Source organism: Canis lupus, chromosome 2 (genome assembly GCF_048164855.1).
Source record: "Canis lupus baileyi chromosome 2, mCanLup2.hap1, whole genome shotgun sequence".
Lineage (NCBI taxonomy): Eukaryota > Metazoa > Chordata > Mammalia > Carnivora > Canidae > Canis > Canis lupus.
The window spans coordinates 52948171-52968465 of NC_132839.1; the positions used below are offsets into that span (position 1 = coordinate 52948171).

At 51.8% G+C, this 20295-nt stretch overlaps 1 protein-coding gene across 5 annotated transcripts in view; it reads right to left on the reverse strand.

Annotated features, from left to right (window-relative positions):
- Nucleotides 1–20295, reverse strand: part of NTRK3 (neurotrophic receptor tyrosine kinase 3) — a 391483-nt gene that overhangs the window by 352660 nt on the left and 18528 nt on the right. The window contains exon 1 of one of the 5 annotated variants that reach the window (XM_072799295.1): nucleotides 16030–16230. The exons of the other annotated variants lie outside the window; for them this stretch is intronic. Coding sequence (XP_072655396.1) covers nucleotides 16030–16076 — 47 coding nt within the window. The 5' untranslated portion in view covers nucleotides 16077–16230. Of the gene's footprint in view, nucleotides 1–16029; nucleotides 16231–20295 lie in introns of those variants that run through there. 5 annotated transcript variants of the gene reach the window in all.

Here is a 20295-nt window from a genome sequence, read left to right on the forward strand (position 1 = left end):
CATGGTGGTCCCAGGCACTTGTTCCTACTCAGAGAGAAGCCAGCCATCCTGTTATACCCAAGCCTAGGAAGGAGAAAAGCCTTGCTAGAGAATCAAAGTATCCAAACAGCCCTTCCCGCCCCCAGGGCTGACCTGCCCAGCCTGAGAGCCAGGCCCCACCAGCACTGGGCCAGCCCAGGGAAGCAGTTCTGCTCAGCACCACACAGGCGGGGAGGCTCGGCAGAGGGCTGAAGCACACGGGTGCAGCCAGAGGGAGAGCGATGGCCTTAGTCCAACCTCAGCAGCTGTAAGTGCCTTCTGTCCTCCCCTAGAACAGGACTCCATGAGGCGTATCCTCTGGATGGCCCAGGATGGCAATGGCTCTTTGCCTGGGGAATTATGATCACCCCTCTTTAAAGAGCCCAGGGTCATCTCAAATGCACATCCTCCTCCCCTTACAGGAACTCCAGAGTCGATCATCTGCCCCCCCACCTCAGAAAACACACCTCATCCTGCCTTGCTGTAGCTGTCTGTGGAACAGCCTTGGGCCCCACTTGCTCCATATCCAAATTCCTTCAGAATAAGGCCCATATTCGGTTGTAACTCCAAACTATGGGGTCACAGGGCAGCGAAGTAAGTTTGGGGCTTGAGATTAACAGGTCTTCAAAAAAATCACTCTTGTGGCCAACAAGCACATGAGAAGATGTTCAACATCACTAATCAGCAGGGAAACACAAATGAAACCCTTAAAGAAATACTACCTCACACCCAACCAAATGGCTACTATCAAAAAATCAGAAAAGAGCAAGTGTTAGCAAAGATGTGGAGAAATTAGAACCCTCGTGTGCTATTGGTGCACCTGCTACAGAAAACCACAGAGTGATTCCTCCAAAAATTAAACACAGAATTGCCATGTGACCCAGTAATCCCACTTCTAGGTATATATATATATATCCCCACCAAAATTGAAAGCAGGGTCTCAAAGAGAGATGTGTACACCCACGTTTATTGCAGCATTATTCTACAAGAGCCAACATGCTGGAGTAACCCCAGTGTCCATCAAGGGATGACTGGATAAATGAAATGTGGTATGTACACAGAATGAAATATTACTTAATTTGCAAAAGGGACACATACTACAAGATGGAGGAATCAAGAGAAGCCAGAAACTCAAAAGACAACTACATTGTGATTCACCTATACCAAGTAGCTAGAGTAGTCAAATTCATAGCAACAAAAGTAGAAAACTGGTTTCCAGGGGCTGGGGGTTGAGAGAGGAATGGATATTTATTTAATGGGTACAGAGTTCCACACCTGCAAGATCAAGAGTTCTGGAGACTGGTTGCACAACAAGTGAATGTACTTACCACTACTGAACTATACACTTTTTACATTACGTGTATTTTACCACAGTTAAAAAGGAAGAATGAAACAGACTTTTGTGCCCATTCCTTAGGTCGCCCCAAGGGGCCACCATCTTGGAAGAACACTTGGAGGACAAGAATCTCAGCCCATCCCAAAGACTAGTGGGGGCCTCAGAACATCTCTGTTCTCCTGAGTTGGGTGTAATTGTTGCAAGAAACCATGTCTCATCTAGCCTGACCCATTACATGTCACCGGGTAAGTCACACAAATCCCCTGCTTGTAAAATGAAGGAAGTATCTGCCCCCAGTCTAACAAGAACCCTGTGTTGAGGCCTCTCATGGATGCTTCTAACAGGCCTCTATAGAAAACCACTCATGGGGAAATATGCAAGCCTTAGCTTCACATCCATGGTTGCTGGTGGAGACCCAGGCTACTGGGCCAGACAGACCTGGATTTGAATGCTGCCTCTGCCACTTCCTAGCTTGTGACCCCACATGACTTACTGTATCTTCCTGAGCTTAGATTTTTCTCCTCTGCAAAACAGGATAGTAATGCTCATTAACTAGCATTGTTCTGTGGATTGGACATGATTCTTGCTAAGCAGTTGGCAGAGAAGCCACACGACAAGTGGGATGATGATGATGAGTATTCAAAGTTTTAATGGCCGAGCTGTCAGCTGGAGCCCTCACATACCCGCTGTCAGGCTCACAGTCCACTGTGGGGCCGGGGGTCCCTGGGAGACATCCTCCCCGGCCACATGTGATTGTGCTGCATCTATGCCCACACCAAGACCCAAAGCTCAATGACGTCTCCTCCAGCATGGGCACCTGCTCCTGTCATGGGAGCTCTAATTTTCCCGTTAACCCTTGTGGGAGGAGGAGCTCTGGGTGCCCAGGACTTCCTCGGCCAATGAGTTCTTCACCCTCATCTGAAGCCACCTGCCTGTGAACCCAGCCTGTGTCCCCATCAAGGCCTCTCTCCATCCCAGCAGTGGGGACAGTCCGTACAGAAGAGGGCATGAGATCACCCACCTGGTGTCTCTCACAACACAGCCTAGATGACAGATGCCATAGCAACAGCCCTAGCAACGGTGACAGAAGACAACCTCTTGGACACAGACTGATGGGAAATACGTCAACAACAACCAACCACGTACAGAGGAAGGGCTGCAGAGGGCCAGTGGGGCACACACGCATTCAGGACGCCACCTGCCTGGGCACAGGGGGAAGCCCATTAGCCGAGTCCAACTTCCCCTTTCAACATCATAGCGAAATAATCAATGGGAAAGGGACAGGAAAGGCTGGAAATCCCGTGGACCTACAGCAAATTAAGTTTAATCCTCTCTGGCCAGCTGTGTGGCCGTTCGGCTACAACTGTGCTATCTGCTCAGTAGCCGACAGCACCAAAATGAGAAGCCCAGGCTGGGAGTGGGGACACTGTGATGTGGAGAGATCCCAGAGCCCCCAGGGCCCCCAGGGCAGACGGATGGCCTCCCGGCTTCAGCGCCCATCAGCAACAGAACCCAGCAAAAGCCCAGAGGTTAGAACTAATCCCGCTTCCCTCTCCCTGGGCAGAACTCTTGAAGAAGTCATCCTTGTCCCAGGACAAGGTCAACCGAGCCCAGGCCCCCACCAACCTGGCTGTGGGGGGCATTTCCATTTGCAGAGTACTTCATCCTGGCGAGGAACTGAAGCTTGATTTGTCCAGGCTTCCAGAGGCAATTAGGGTCCAAATCCAAACTAGAAAAACCCTCATAGGAGTAGCTAACATACTCTGAGCATTTGTGGGTGCCAGGCCCGACACAGAGATGAATGGCCCTCTGTGTGCTCGTGACAAAACCAAGACCCCCAGGATGCCCTGCCTAAGGTCACACAGCTGCTACCGGGAACCCTATAACCAAACCCAGGAATGCCCTCGCCCTCTCCCTGCCTCGCTCCTACCAGCCCGGCCTGTAGTGTCACCAATGGGTTAGCCAGGGACAGGGTCTCTCCAACGCCTGCGGAACATCCCCAAGTAAATCTGGCTACAATTTAAAGGCTTGGGTTTGAGAGAAGATGCGATCAGAAGACAAAAATGCAGTAAGATAAAATAAGCTAAATGGCAGTAGGGGTGACCATGACCATGACCACAGTGGTTTGGGGCCACACACACACAGACACACACACACTGCCAGAGCCTCCCCAGCAAAATAACTTGAGCACTCTGGGGGGAGGGAGGCCACCTGGGGTGAACACAGGGAGACAACCCACCAGAAACAACAGGGGAAGACCCCAGTTTCTTCTATCCAGAGGAACAACTGAAGGTCTCAACGACCACAAAGCCAAAGCCTTGTGAGTCTCCTGGAGAAGATCCCACCTCAGATGCGCAGGTACAGACGGCGGGGTTTGAATCCAGGCTCTGCCACCCGGCAGCTGTGTGACGCTGAGCAAGCCACTTGGCCCTTCTGTGCCTCTCATCTGACAAGTAGAGAGGACAAGGTCCGGCGCATGAGTTACTGAGGATAAAATGTGATCAGAGATGGGAAAAGGCCCAACTCTGCAAGCCTCTTAGGAAATGTTGGCCAGAGGAAGGCCCTGCTGCAGGCACTCCCGGGAGCCCACCCATCTTTGGACCACCCGTTCCTAGCACACGGCCACACACGCCGGCAGCCAGCTTCCTCCCAGCTGGAGCAGGAACAGTCTAAAGGCACCTCCCTCGAGCAGGGGAGTGGCAGGCCACGGGGCTGCCCTCTCTGTTTCCACCCCGTAGTCTAAGACGACACAGCCCGAAGAAATGAGCACAGCAGAAAGGGCCCCAGAGATCACCTCCTCCAGGATTCTAAACCCAAGACACACATCCCAAAGTCCTGGAGCACTTGTCCAAAAATGCCGATTCCTGGGCCAGATCCCAGGCTACAGGCTCACCCTCCCTGGAGATAGGGCTCCGCTCTCTGTGTTTTCAATAAGCCATCCCGGGATTCTGGTGCACAGCCAGGGTTGGGGATCCTGTCCAACTCTTCCATTTTACAAGGGAGGAAAGCTATTGCTAGAGAATTTAATGCTGATTCATTTCAATTATTCTTCCCCTGGTTGTAAAGCACCACAGACTCATTGTGGAAAGTTCTGGAAAAATGAGAAAATACCAAGAAAATTGAAGTCACTAATAATCCTCTCGAAGAAATAACCATCCTTGGCATTGGGGCACTTCCTCCTGTCTCATTCTTGGGCAGCATCGATAGGCAGATGGATTCATAGCTTAAATTTTAGATTTCCTTCACTTGTATCTTATCTCAAGTACTTTATGATGTCATCGCAAATTCATGACAAAAAAAAAAAAACAATAAAGATAAAAAATACTGAGAGACTGTAAACATGATAAGTAAGATAAAAAACTAATGAATGCCAAGGGCAGGGCCAGGCCCCAGGTGGCCCGACCCTGGTTCTGTGCCCACTCTTTCCATGGAGGAGTCCGCCCGCCCCCAGACACACACACCTTGGCAGGGAGTCCAGGCCAGTATGAAGCAGCACGGAAGCCAGCAAAGGGGAATGTGGGGGAGGCGGGGGGGTCTTGTTCAATGGCTCACAAGGGCCAGCCCGGGGACTCCGATTACAAACAAACAGAAACTAATGATACAGTTGTCGAGACTGATTAGACCGCACAATAGAAAAATCACAGGGCTGTTTGGTTCCAACAATGTAAGATTAATTTATCAATACGGCTTATGTGACACAGGAGAGACAATCCCCTGAATGCGGACTCCTTGCTCGCCTTACTGCAGCTGGAATCTCGGCCACAGAGGCAGGCCGTGCCTCAGAGAAGGAGCCAGAAAGCCCACCTCCGGGCCCGTGCAGGCGGGGGGTCCCTAGTACAGACAGGCTGCCCGCCAGCCGGCTGGACCGAGGGTCTGAACTTGGAGATTTTGCATCCCACGGTGTTGACGCAGATGCCCATGGGAGGCTGGCTCTAACACACACATAAATCCGCATGCTCCCGCACACGGTCACAAGCATAAGGCAGGTGCCACGATCACCCCTCTTCCAGGCCAGGGAACGGAGGCAGAGAAGGATTAAATGGCTTGGCCAAGGTCACACAGCTGGCAAGTAGCAGCTCTAGGATTCCAAGCCAGGCAGGATTCAAACCCCAGTCTGTGCTCCCACCCCTGAAACTTCCCTCCAATAACGAGAGATTAATTTTAAAAAGGAAATCCTCCCTTCCTTCAGCTCTTTGACACTTTTTGTTTGCAGAAAATGTCATTAGGGCTCACTGTTATCCTCCCACGAGATGTCATGACTGGCATTTGGGGGGGGGAACACTGAGGCAGGCACCTAGGGTCCAGAGATTTGCCCCCACTGTTCTGGATACCCCCATGATTAAGTTGAACTACATAAAACTGCCATCATTGTGGTCCGAAAGCAACTAGCACCTGGACATGGACCAACCACTTTCCGGAGGGAATAGCCATGATCTGTAACCAGAGTGCTGGGTGCCGGGGACAGTACTGGAATCCCAGCAACGACTCTGTGAGCTAAGTGCCGTTATTAACAGCAGATAAGGAAACCGAGGCCGGGGGGAACATCGTGACTCTAAATGTCCCACAGTTAGGCAGCAGCCAGGTAAGACTCAGGTGTCCCTATGGGGCACCTGGATCCTTTTAGGATGCTGGACTGTCTCCCACCTGCAGCGAGCGGCCTCCAAACTCAACCCAAGCAGTGGGGTTAGGTGGGCAGCAGGGACAGAGTGTAGTTGGGGAGAGGAGGGAGGAGTGGAAGTGGGAGCTGGTAGGAGGGTGTGCGGCTATTCGGGGGTGGGGGGGTTGGAGGAGGCACTCGCTTCCCTTCTGCCTCTAGTCAGAGCTGCAGGGAGGGGGCTGGGGGCTCAGTAAAAGCCAGATGTCAGCAGCTCCAGCTGGAACATCCCACCCCCCGTCCCTAGCACACAGGCCCCAGGGCAGACAGTGACCTTCCCCAGAATCAGCCGAGTGGATCGTCCTTGACCAGCTGGCCTGGGCACAGCGTCACAGTGAGGCCACCTGGGAGGACTCAGTGGCCTGTGTTGCCAGGCATGAGTGCCGGGGGTGGGGGCCAGCGGCCGGTCACAGCTGTGCCACTGCTGCCTCACTGCCCCCTTCCTCCCCGGAGCCCCTCTCTGCCCACGTGTCCAAGGCAGAGGAGCAGCTGGCAGGAGGAGGACTGCTCCAAGAGCAGGAGGGCAGAGGCCCTGGGCAGCAAGGGCAGAGGGGTGATGGGGTGCCCAGAAGCAAGGCCGGGGAGGCCCTTTGCAAGGAGACAGCAGCGACCTGGCGACAAGGTTCACCTGAGGCAGCATCCTCACCCCACCATTCCCCTCTCTTGGGGGAGGTACCCAACCATTCCAGGTTTCCATGTGTTTCCTTATGTGTAAGATGGACACAATAATATTCTCCTTGGGCCACAGAGGATTAGATGAGATTGCACATTAATAGCTCTTAGCACAAAATCAGAGCTTTATATAAAAGGCGGCTGTTAATGTTATGAACAAGGTGGAAGCAGAAACTTAGGAACTGACAGCCCAGGGTGGAGACTGGGGACCGAGGCCCACAGGCAGAGGACCACAGGCACAAGGGGCGATGAAGCAGAGGAGGTGGACTTGGGGACAGGAGGGGAGCATCGGATGGCCTTCATTCTGTATCCTCGGGTAAGAAGACGCAGGCGACAGCCACACAACTAAACAAGTAGGAGGCATCCCAGCACAGGTCCCAGATTCTACCTCGGGGAGTAGCTTGGACCCTGGAGACGACAGCCCTGCACCTCTCACCCAGGGGGGTACAACTAGGAAGGCCTCTGTGTGAGCTGGAGAAGGACAAGACCCCAAGTTCAGAGGAGGGCCCTGCCTGCAAGATAAGGGAGCATCCCTGGCCTACCCAGGACCACGGCTCAGACCCCAGAACCAAGGGGCAGGTCCAGGGCAGGCTGGAAAGTCAGGGTCTGAGGCCCGAATGAGAAGCAGTTAGGGATCTTCAGGCACCTGTCGGTACGTGATGACAAGCCCAGCGTGGTCTGCGCTTCGGAGCCTGAACAAGATCCGGGTCCTACACGATTTAGATCCAAATACTCTCTTCTCCACCTCCCAGTGGAATGACTCTCGGCACATGACCTACAAAACTCTCTGAAACTCGGTTTCCTCATCAGTGGAATGGAGTACTGATTCTGATTTCGGACAACTGTGGTCATGATTCCTGAGACCACTTCTATGAAGCATGGACACAGCAGGACTTCAACCGGCAGGAGCTATCAGGACTGGCCCAGTTACCGTCAAGGCCAACGCCACTCCTTGGTCAACAGGAATGCGTGGCCCAGACGTCCACCAGCAGCGCCACAGTGATGCGAGGAGTCCCCATCTCCTCAGGGAGGCGGCTTTCCATTGATCCTGCACCTCAGAGGTGGTTAGGGTGGCAGGGGTGGGCGCCAGCGCCTATGCTCGGAGCAGGGAAGCTGGGGACTCTGCAGGAACCTTGAGGGAAACCAAGGCCCGGGAGCAGGGTGGAGGCAGAACTGCAGCCCTTTGCTTTGCAAAGCTATTAGAATAATATTTGCTCTTTTCTCCTATAATTATCTCACTTTATTCTCTCTTAGTATTTACTTCTTTTTTACACTTAAATGCCAAAGAGTACCCAGGGGATGCACGAAAGAGGGTGTTTCGCATGGTGTGGTGCAGACGGGCAGACGGCAGTGTATCGCTGGGCCAGAGGATGATGCCGGGAATACCCAGAGGGAGAGGACCTCAAGATGAAACCTGAAAAGACCCATTGAGAAACCCCAGTGGATCTCTACCCCTACACCCACCAGGTCTCTTTCCAACGTGGGTCAGGGTTTTGCTTGTGTAAGACGAGCCACTTCCGCACCAAAAAACATCATACACTGAGCTCCAGCCGGTGTGGGTTCCGTGCTGAGCCGCACCCTAGGCTTAATCCTACGGAGACCAAGCAGTCAGAGCTGCAGAAGCTTCTCCCACCCACCTCCTCTCTGCAAACCCCAAGAACACTCGAGTTTCTGTAGGAGGGGCCCCAGATGCTATTCAGAGAAGGGCCCGAAGCAAGCGGCAGATGAATGAAGTGCAGAGGAGTAGAGTGGAGAGAGGAGGCAGGAGGAGCTGGGGCCGGCTGTCGTGTGTAGGAAGGCCTCTGTCCTCGCCTCCCAGCTCCGATTCATAAAGCAGGGTCACAATGAGTGGAGCCAGCCAGGCACTCCCCCACATCGGACAGTGAGGATGCTTCTCACCCAGATAGATCCTAAGCCCCCTCCAGAAATGCAAGGACCCCTGATGGCATGACAACACTCCATCAGATCAAGGGAAGGGATGGCGCCCTGGGGGGAGCCTACAGGAAGCACCTCCCCTGGGGTAGGGGGGCACTGGGAGTTGCAGTCAGTGGTCATTGCTGTCCTGACACATGCAGCCCACACTTGCTTCTACCTCTGTCCCCAAAGTCCTCAGACCCCGGGCCCCCGACCGAAGGCCCTTGCAAAGCCCAATGTGACAAGCCAAGGGTAATTCCAGGAAGCAGCTTAGAAGTCGAGCAAGCACTGGACAGAGTCCAAGGCATGGGTGCGAGCGAGCCCTCACTCTGGTGTGTCCTCATGGTGACTCCACGCAAGACTTCCTTCTCTGGGCCTGTCTCCTCGTCTATGCAATGAGGGAAGTAAACCAGACCACATCTAGGCCCCCAGCCCCCAGCTCTGAGACTGAGAGTCCTAAGGTGAGAGTCCACTAAGGTGGCACTGGCCAGGTTCCCTTGGGCAGCACCATGCCCCTCCCACTTTCTTCCCTCCCCTGGTCCTGGCTCCCGAACCCCCAGCACACCTCTAACACCACTCTCTCAGGGGGGCTGGGGACCAGGATGCAGATTCAACAGTTTTACTACATTCTCATTCCAGAGAACTGTCTGGCCCTGGCAATTTCAGATGCAAATTGTTCCAGAAGAGGCCCACAGTGGGCAGGCAGAGGGCCCTAGAGACTGTCAGCTGCCCCTGGGGCCCTTCTGAGCAGGGCTACCTTAGGCCCAGGGATGTTCGGCCTCAGAAGCCCCTCGTCCCCTTCCTGACTTGCAACCCAGGTGGAGCACGGAGCAGAGCTTCTCTGGGCTTCATTCATATCATATCACGTTGTAGCTGATGCAAACCTTCCCCATCAAATCCCCACCCCCACCTACCCTCGGGCTCATTTCAGCAGGAGCTCTGATGTCCTATTCCACTACCAACAAAGTTACGACAGCAACAGAACATAAAGCTGTAGAGGGCCGTGGGCACGTACAAGCAGCGTGCATGCTAAGTGTTTTATGGGAGTCGCCCTACATAAGCCTCTCAGGGACCATATTAAACAGGTACCATTACCTGGCACCACTCACCTCCCCACTATCTAATTTTACAGCCCCATTTTACAGATAAGGAAACTGAGGCTCAGAGTTTCAGTAACTCGCTGACAAGATCTAGGACATCTAACTTGAGTTTTCTCATCTTTCCACTTCCCTAATACATCTGGATATTCACTTTCTTTGAAAGTACTTTCCCTCCTTCGGCAGAAAAAGATGGTCCCTCTTATTCAAGACCCAGCCCCAAGTGAGGCACTGCAGATTCCGCTGCACCAGGCACTGTCCTGGCCTCCTGGGTTGTGCCTCTCGTTCTTTCTCTTCCAGCTCTTCGCATCTCCTGCTCCTGGAGCTTCTCCCCTCGGCTGGCTCCTTCCAGTTCCTACACCAGCGGAGGGGAGCTAAGTCCAGGACCCCTACTGTCTTAAAAAAAAAATGTGTTCCCCCCAAGCCATCACTGGCTGTCCCTGGATAACCCAAGCCCCGGCAGCACAAGTGCCTGCCCCTCCTTGTGCCCTTCGGCCCATCCTCACGTGGCTGACCACTGCCTTCTTCCTAGGGCCTGTGTCCCCCTGGCAGCAGATCCGTGGTGTCCTCCCCACTAGCTGGCCCTCTCTCCTCACTCCTGCCTCCACATGGAGACTCACCTTGGCCCTCATCCCCTCTCATTGTCCACTCACGCTCTTGGTTTCAGCTCTTACCTCCAGGCACATAATTCACAAATCTCCAGGCTGGCTTTGATGCCCAAGGCCAGCCTTGAAATTCCAACCCTCGGGCCAGACATATGCCTCTGGATTTCCAAGGCAAAACCCAAAGCCGCTGTGTGAAACCAGATACATCCTTCTCCTTCCCAACCCACTCTCCACCTGAGCCACCTCTGTCTCGGGCGATCGCTCCTGCCCACCCCCAGGCTCCTCACTAGAGACCCCAACTCCCAGGCTCCTCATGTGCCCCGGGGCGGGGGGGGTCCCAGCTGGCCACCATTTCCCTTTCTGATGCCCACCACCACCAAATTGCACTCTTTCGGCCCTCCTCCTAACTCTGCCCTTGGTCTCTCCATCTGGAGGTGATCCTGTGTCTCCCAAGGGTCCTCCCCAGGTGTCTGCTGCTTTACATCCATCTTCAACTGCCATCGGATCAATCTCCTGAAATCTCCCAGGCCCCATCATGTCACCCCACTGCCCCAGCCCTGGCCCCAGGAATGCAGAGGAGAGGTCACAGCCTGCACCCAATCCCCTGAGAGTCTGGGTGATTGCTTGTCCCTGCTCTACCTCTTCCTCTTGTCTGGGGTGACTCACCATTCATGTCCACCCTGACCCCTCACCCCCAAACCCAGGCAGGACCAGAGCCTTCCCAGGAGCCCAGTTCTCTCTGCCCCTCCCAATAGCAGGGGTCACTGTGATACACACACACACACACACACACACACACACCCCTGGTGCATAGCAAGAGAGGAGAGCCACCACGTGGGCAGGTGGACAAGCCCTCTGCAGATGGTGGCACACGCCATTTGCCGGCTCCCCTCGGCTCACTGGAGACCTAAAAGCCACATGTTCACATGCTCTCTCTCCAGCAGCCAGGGGTGGCCACATTTGGAACATGCAGAAGTCTGGGTACACGGGTGCCTCTGGAAACCTCTTGCTTTACAGGTGGACACTCCTCACCACTTCGCATTCCTGCCTGCCTTTTACAAGGACATACTGGCTACAGCCACCTTGTAACCCATGACAGAAAAGCCAAGAGAATCACAGAGATGCTGCCTCTGGCATCACCGAGCTGCCCACCAGCTCACCACTCACCTCCCCACTATCTAATTTTACATCAGAAAAATAACCCTTTGCATGTTTAAACCACCAAAATCACTTTTCAGTTACTTGCGGCCAAACACAAGACCGTGGGGTCACAGACACAATCTCACTGAACTCTGACAGCCTCTCTGTGGGGTGGTGGCTATTTGTTACAAGAGGATCTAATGCTCAGAGAGGTCAAGTGACTTGCCCAAACATCCAGAGCCTGTGAGCGGAAGAACTGGGGTCAAACCTGCCCCACACAACCCCCGGCCCTTCCTAATCTGCTTCCCCATGCCATATTCCAGGGTTTGTTGAGTGACTCGGTGAGAAAGGCTACCCACATACTGTGTCTTCCTCCGTATGACCCTTTAGAGACATGGGCAGGATTATAAAAGATTTATTTATTTAGTTGAGAGAGAGCACATGCACCATGAGCAGGAGGGGCAGAGGGAGAGGGAGACACAGTCCCTCAGGCTGGGTACCCTGACCACTTCCTCCCCTTCTGAATGCAGCAGCTTACACAGCTATGACCAGAGCCTGTTACGAGGACCTCCCTTTAGAGCCCATGGGTGTCTGAGCAATGCCCGAGCACCCCAGCAGCCCTGAGGCTCTGCGCCAGCCGCTCTCTGTACACAGGCAGGTGCAACACCCCTCCTCTGCTCACAGGCACTTGTTCAAGGCCGTCGTCTGTCCACACGAACTGAAACAATCAATGGTACAAATATTTTATCTAGTTCCCCACATGGTTATTTTACTCCAGGTGAATGGATCAATGTAGACCAGGGAACACTGAGCAGAATTTCTCACTGAACTGACAGCATGAACATTTGTTCCAATGTGGAAAATCTAACTAGGTTCCATCGCAGCTGATGTTCAGGGCTGGGGAGTGAGGGGTGGTCCCATGACCTCCAGGTGCAGGCTGGACAGGGAGTCTGGAAAGAGCCCAGACTAGGGTCCATGACCATAGGCGTAGGGAGCACGGGCTCTGGGCACAGACTACCTGACTCCACTCCACTTCGCTGCTCGCTAGCTGGGTGATCTTGGGCATGTGCCCCAGTTCCTTCATCTGAACAACAGGAATAAATAATGCTCACCTCATTCAGGTGTGTAAGGATTAAAGCCACTGAAGGAAAAGTGCTCAGCACACAGCCTGGCACATAGTAAGCACCCAGGCTCAGTGACACTGTTACTACTGCTGTCATTATCACTGTCATCATCATCATCATCATCAACAACAACACTAATTCTCAGGACTTCTACAGCCAGCAGGGGATAAGAGCATGTCCAGATATTCCAAGATGACTCAAATCCATGCATGGACACCGGCTGCTCCTCCAAGTATGTTCACATGGACAGAGATCTTGATCATGGTAAGACTGGATATTGTGCAAATTCCAGTCTTATTCCCCCTTAACAGAGCATGGGATGTTGGAGAAGCTATTTGCCTTCTCTAAACATGGAACTGTGAGATCTGGCCTTCCTCGCAGAGCAGTAAAAATTTCCTCTGAAAAGCCATTTGAGGGGCACCTGGGTGGTAGAGTCAGTTAAATGTCCGACTCTTGGTTTTGGCTTAGGTCATGATCTCAGGGTCCTAGGATGGAGCCTCTCATCGGGCTCTTGGCTCAGCAAGGAGTCTGCTTAAGACTCTCCCTCTCCCTCTGCCCCTCCTGCTCATGGTGCATGTGCTTTCTCTCTCAACTAAATAAATAAATATTTAAGAAAGAAAAAGAAAAGAAAAGGAAAAGAAAGAAAAGAAAAGAAAAGAAAAGAAGAAAAGGAAAGGAAAGGAAAGCAAAGCAAAGCAAAGCAAAGAAAAAAGAAAAGCAAAGCAAAGCAAAGAAAAGAAAAGAAAAGAAAAGAAAAGAAAAGAAAAGAAAAGAAGGAAGAAAGGCCATGTGAGTATAGGTGAATGTTTATTTTAATACTCCCCATTATTAATAGCCATGAAACAGCCAATCTTCTTATGCTCTACCAGGGTGTCCACATCGTGACTTCTATGACCTGGCAGCATACCTGGTTTTGGGAAAACCTTAGAGCAAGAGAGGCGTGATCCCACCCACAGCAGCGGTGAGGTGAGGAGTGGGGCGAGAGGGGCAGAGAAACCAAAGGACCTTGCCGATAAAGACAAAGGAAGACGTTTTTAACAAAGTCCTCACAAGTGAAAGCCCCTCTCCCAAAGAAATGGTTGGAAGCCATGGAGAAGGCTGGCTGGTGGCCAGAATAGGTCCCCTTCCATAACGAGCATCCTTGCTGCTTCCTCTACCGGGGCCACTTCACAGACTAGGGCCCCGTCAGTGACACCCTATATGAGAAACATCTCTCATGAGCACCACGAACTCAGAGCATCCCCAAGAGAAGTCACCATGTCCCCCATCACCTATACCTGTTCAAGGCAGCAGTATTTCCCCCTTACCCAAATTCTGGAAACCTCAGTCTCCCTTAACACCTCCATCCCTCACGCTCAACAGGTGTCATCAGAGTTGTTTGAAATTTCTGCATAGTCTTTAAAACATTTTCCCTCTTCATTCCCCTAGCTTCCCACATCACCCATCTCTGAGACATGAAAGTGCCTCCTGATATGCTTCTCCTCTTCCTCAACTCATGCACACCTGACATTTAGGCTCTTCTTCTTAAAAGACAAATCAAAACGACCTGCTCCGGTACGTGTAAATATGCACATGCGCACGCGCGCACACACACACATACACACACAAAGGTAAGGTTTCATGCATACGTTGAATTTATGCAAATTTAGCTCTTTGCGCCCAGAAAGAGTGAGAAAAAAGTAATAACTATTTTTAAAACGCTGGTGCTTCTGCCCCCATTTCACTCAATGAGAGCATCTGTTAGAATAAGCAGGACAGACATGCTGTGAATCCGCTGTCCCCCCGCCCCACCCCCAGCCGGTCCCAGCTCGTAGCTGCCTCTCCCAGTGGGCAGAGTTTTCGGAGATCTTTCTACTTTACACACCGACTCTACTACAGGACTTGAGGAAATCCACCAAAGGATGAAAGTCTGGGGCTAGGAGTGATTTCTCGATTTTCTACTTTCTATTATTTCTAATTTTTCATCAGCAAACATATTTGAACATTTTTTAAAGCCATTTCAGCTTTTTTTATTGAAGACACTGGTCCTAAAATCCTTCATTGGCTTCTATTACTAACCCAGTGAGGTTCAGACTGTGTCAGCCCAGCAGTCAAGGCCTCCCCAAGACAGCCTGGCAGTTCATCCATCAGCCCCCAGGATGGGCCCTGGATGCTTTTCCCTCCGGGCTGACGGGGACCTGGCATTTTCTCTGAGCAACTGGCTGGGCACAATTGCTGTATGCTGCACTTTCTGCCCAAAACATCCCCCCTTTCCCTCCCTCCCTATCCGGACCCAACCTGTATGTGAAGGGACACATCCCCCCCCATCACCCAAGTTCACCTAAACCGCACCCCCCCACACAAACACACACACATACCTTTCTATGACAACAGATAGTCACAACTACCTAGGTTCTCCTGATGAACATGTCTGGCCTCCCCCCTGCCCCCCCGGAACTAGTCTACCCCTCTGTTGTAGCCTCTGCAACATCTCTGTAACACTGATCCTCCGGTAATGGGAGAAAGTGAAGTGGATTCAATTGGATTGAACCAAATTGGACAGCCCTGGTTTGACTTGGCTTGATTCAATCATTATGTTCTTTAACTCAAAGTTTTAGTAAATTTGGCAAATAGGCTTTCAGTGAGTCGTTCGTAGGCAAATTGGCTATTTGCTCATTGGTCCTTTGGGCAGCTGGGCCTCTAGTCACTTGGCTCTGGGAAACTGGCCTCTGAGATGTTGATCTCTCTTCTGACTTTTAGCAAATTGGCCCCGAGCAGAAGGTGACCATCTTTGGGGGGAAGAGCAACCTGTACCAAGAAGTGGTCTCAGAAGTCGGCAGAGGACCAGGAGAAGCTTCACTGTAGCCCCTGGGTGACGCTGCAGACATTCCTAGACACCAGCCCTGTGCCAGCTGGGAAATGTTGGAGACCACTAAAGAGTCCTGGTGGGGAGGTGTCCCTACCCCCAAACATCCAGGAAATCATGCGCCCAGCCTCAAGCTTCCGTCCTAAGGATGAGGACCTGCTCCCAGGCTACACTCACAGTGCCAGGGCCGAGGGGGTGCCCCACTGCCCACTGCCCCCTGCCCCTACCCTCCCCTGCCCCAGAGTGAAAGTTTGACTAAAGCTCAGCGTCTTTGCTTTTATAAATCTCTGCCTTTTAATGATGGCTTCAAGGCTGAGGGGAAAAAGGACCATTAAACTCACTGAATAAGTTAATGGGGCAGAGAGAATCTATTTCGAAGCCACCCCAGGCTATTTTCCTCTGGAGCGAAAGCCTGAATAAGCAAAAAGAAAAAATTAAAACCGTAGAGCGCATTGCCAATAAATAACCCCCAGTGTAATCTCTCAGCATCCAGGACTTCATTTCCAGCGATATTATAATGCAGATCACTTGTAAAACACCTCTGCTTTCAGAGTTCCACCTGCAGTGGTGACTGGGGGCTCATCATCTGCCCGGGCCCTCCCGCTTTGCGGAGGCTGCTCTTACCTGCACCGCGGGTCCCTCAGGCACCCAGGTGAGAAACTGGATCCCATTGGGTTAGCCCAGGAAAGATGGCATCCTCACAAGCGAGGACCCCAAGACCCTGCTCTCCCCCAAGCCGTAGAGACTCCTTCAAGGACTTCCTAGTGGTCGCCTGCCTTCTTGGTCTGCGGCCCGGTCCTACCGTCCAGAAACCTGACACCCCCTCTTCCCTCTGCACAGACCAGATACAGAACCTTGGTTTCTTTTGCCTGGACAGCTCCTCCTCTTCAGAAGACTCCTCTCCTCCTCCTCCTCCTTCTCCCCCTCCCTCCACTCCCCCCCTGCCCCCCCTCCCCTGGCTTCCCAGTTCTCCTTGGCCTACTTCCCCACCTCCTCCAGGGAGAAATGGGACCTCCCCACAACAAAGCCAGAAACAGGGCTCGTAGGGCTGGGGAAAGCACAAATAATTAATTAAATAAGTAGAACTCCTGTTGGTAAATGTTGAATCCCACTAGACACACGTTGTTTACTCTTTAATATTTAAACATGTTAATTAAATCTCTGAATAAACAAATATATTGGAGCGAGTGGCATTCCTGAGCCGGCGCTCCTTGCTGCCACCTCAGGGGGTGGGGACCCTCCGGGGGAGCCCAGGCCTTCTCTGGGGACTGCCGACGTTGGTGGGCAAGTGGGGTCCAGGACCACGGCCCCCTCCCAGGCCACGGGCCAGGCAGCTGGGCTGAACTTCTAGTGAAGGAAGGAGTGATAGACTGCCCCAGTCCCCCCTGCACCTGCCTGCCCCTCCCGAAGTCCCCGCGCCACTTGTCCTCAGCACAAGCTCTCCTCACCCTCTCATTCATATGTTGGTCCAGGCACATGCTGGGCCCTGGAAAGAGCAGATAAACGAGACTGAACCCCAGTCCTCAACGAGATCCCAGTCCTTTCGAGAAGCCCATTTCCTGGGGCTGGCATGGTCTGGCTCCTCCCTGCGTCTCCAGGCATGAGGAACTCTCTTCAGCTCTGCAAAGCCTCTCCTGCTTCTAGGGCTTTCTTCATGCCAGTCCATCCACCCAGAATAGCCTCCACGGTGTCTGCCCCTCCTGTGTGGTGAGTACCTGCTGATTCTTCAGGTGAGCTGAGCTGTCCCTTCCTCTGGGATCCCCCACCCCCCCCCCAGAGCACCCCAACCAGAGTCCCACAAGCCCCTGTGTTTCCCTGAACACATGTACTGTACCCATCACTTACGATGTAAACTGGATCACCTCCTGCTGCAAAGAAAAACCCTCCAAGGCCTCCTATTTCTCTCGGATTAAAATCAAAACCTCTTCCAGCAGCCTGAAAGGCCCTGTGAACCTCTCTGACCTCATCTCTGCTCCTGGGCACTCCGCTCCATTCCCTCTACCCTGCCCCCAACACACTTCTCCCCACTTTCCTACCTCAGGTGCACACACACTGGAACATTCTACCTTCCAGGCCTTCCATAGTTCTGCCTCTTTCATACCACTCATGCCAGAGCTGCACAGTCATCTCAGAGGATACCCTGCCCAGCCTCCCCTGAAAGCAGCTCCCAATCCCCCAGCTGGTCTTCACCTCACACCCTTCCACTCAGTTCCTTTGTAGAACCCCTGGCATTCACCTGAATGACTTACATAAACACCAAAAGTCTCCGCTCACTGAATTTCCAAGCCAAGAACTTGATCTGTCTTGCACCTCACAACATTAGCAACCCAAGGGAATGAAGACCGCGTGTGTGTCCATCCGTCACCCTCACGATCCGTGGGCTCGGGGGGGCTGGCCACTCTACCCTCTTGCTCCACACCCACCTCGGACAATGAAGGTATAAAGTGGACACATGCTGGTCTAGAGCCTCTCCACACCCCACATCTGAACACTCAGCAAGCAGGGCTCCCGGCTACATCATTTCAGGATGAAGATAGGGATCCAGGGGTCCTGCCTGGCATTCATCTGTCCATTGCAAACAGGACCCAGACCCAAGCCCTTAAACAGGCTGCATGACTTGGGTGTCTGGGGAACCCCCATGGCCGACAGCACCTGCCCACAGGTCCAGCCCTGCCAGAGAGCACCAAATGCCCACCGGGCTTTCACTTTTATGGTGGCAGAGAGTGAGGAATGCCCTAGGGCTAGGGACACCAGCAGGTGCCCCTCAGAAGTCAGCCACCTGCTATTTCTACCTGTTTCCATCCTGCCTCAGCAGGAAGCGGCACATCACAATGCAAACTGATGGGCTTTGTGTCACACGGGATCCCAGCTCTGCCACCGATCCATCTGGGTGACCTCGAGCAAGTCATGCCCCCCTCTGCCCCTTAGTTTCCTCATCTGGAAGACAGAGATAGGAAAGCACCTATTTCTGAGTCATGCACAAGTCTATCCTATCCCAGATTAATCAAAAACAGTCCTATTGTGTAAACTTGGTACAACCACTTTGGAGAAAGATCTGGCAGTATTGTATAAAGTTAAATATAAATAGATCACACCATCCAGAAATTCCACTCCTGGGGATAGACCCGAGAGAAATGAAAGCATGTGTTCACAAAAAGCCTTGTGCAAGAATGTTCATCGTGGATTTACCCATAACAGTCCAAAACTGGGAAAAGCCAGGGCTCCAACAACTAGGAGTTTCAATAAACACACTCAAAATATAAAATATAAAAATATACCATAAAATGGAATGGTATCCAGCAATAAAAAGAAAAAAACAGACTATGTTATCTCCAACAACATGCATGAACCCCCAAAACATTTTTTGCTGAATCTGTATTATGTGATTCCATTTATATGAAGCTGCCAGTCAGGCCAAAGTCACCTATTCTGGAAAAAATCAGCATGGTGACTACCTCTGGGGAGGTAGGGGCAGATTGGGAAGGAAATTTTCTGAGGGAATGGTAATGCTCTGCATTTCACTGGGGTTGAGTTCCATATGGACACGCATTTGTCAAAACTCAGAGCATGTACACTTGAGATTAATGCATTTCATTGACCTAAACACAGACTCCAAAGAAGACAATGAAAACCAATCTTGAACTCTAGTTTAACAATAAACATGCTAAAGTAATTAGGAGTGTACAAACATCTTCCATTATTCTGAGAGGTGTCCGAAAAAAATACGGTTGGTAAATGAGTGGATAGAGGGACAGACAGATGGACAGACCACGTGATAGAGCAAGCAGAGTAAAAATATTAACTGCGGGATCCAGGTGGTAGGTATGTGGATGTTCACTATAATACTTGCAAATTTTGTGTACGCTTCAAATTTTTCATAATGAAATGATGGACTACGAGAATCATCTTTACTTACATTCCCCCAAGGAAAACAATTCCATAGGCTCATTCTTTTTTTTTTTTTTGAGATTTTATTTATTATTCATGAGAGACACAGAGAGAGCTGTAGAGACATAGGCAGAAGGAGAAGTAGGCTCCCCCCAGGACCCCGGGATCATGACCTGAGCTGAAGGCAGATGCTCAACCACTGAGCCGAGCCACCCAGGATTCCCCATGGACTCATTCCTTGGTGAAGCTCTTACTTCCTGCAAAGCAGATCCCCAGAGTCAGCCTGTGTGGGTCCCAGCCCACTGCTATTTGGGGGCAGGGCAGGGGGAGGGATGTGTGTGTGTGTGTGTGTGTGTGTGTGTGTGTGTGTGCAGGGAGCCTAACTTGATGGCTGACACTGTGCGGTGCTCACTGATAGTAGCTGAAATAACTGGTTAATCACTTAATTAATAAGAGCACATAGTATATTTGACATGAAGCTGTTTTGCTTCTTTACTCTACAATCTCCTAAACAGGAGACAATCAGAAAACTGTCTTCCTGGGCCCTTGTCAGGCTATGCACTTGCTTCTTCCCTTTACCTAGCTCTGCTTCTCCCATGGATGCACAACTTCCTTCAGAGAGCTCCTTTGTTCTCAAGGCTGACCAAGCAGTTACACTTAGAGCACCTAGCAGCTTGAGACACCAAAACTTGAGAAAAATCCAACTCCGATGAACTTCTGCAGGCTGCTGCACTCAGGAGCTCTAAGACTCTATTTTAATATCAGCAGGTGTGTAATTTTTTTTTCTACCTTAAAACTGTTGAGCTGTTCTATGATGAGCTGAATTGTGTCCCCCACCCCGACAAAATTCCTCTGTTGACAGCCTAAGCTCCAAGACCTTCCAAATATGACTATATTTGGAAATGAGTCTTCAAAGGGGTGATTATTAAGTTCAAATGGGGTCATTAGGGTTGGCTTCATGCAATGTGACTGGTGTCCTTATAGGAGAATAGGAGACACACA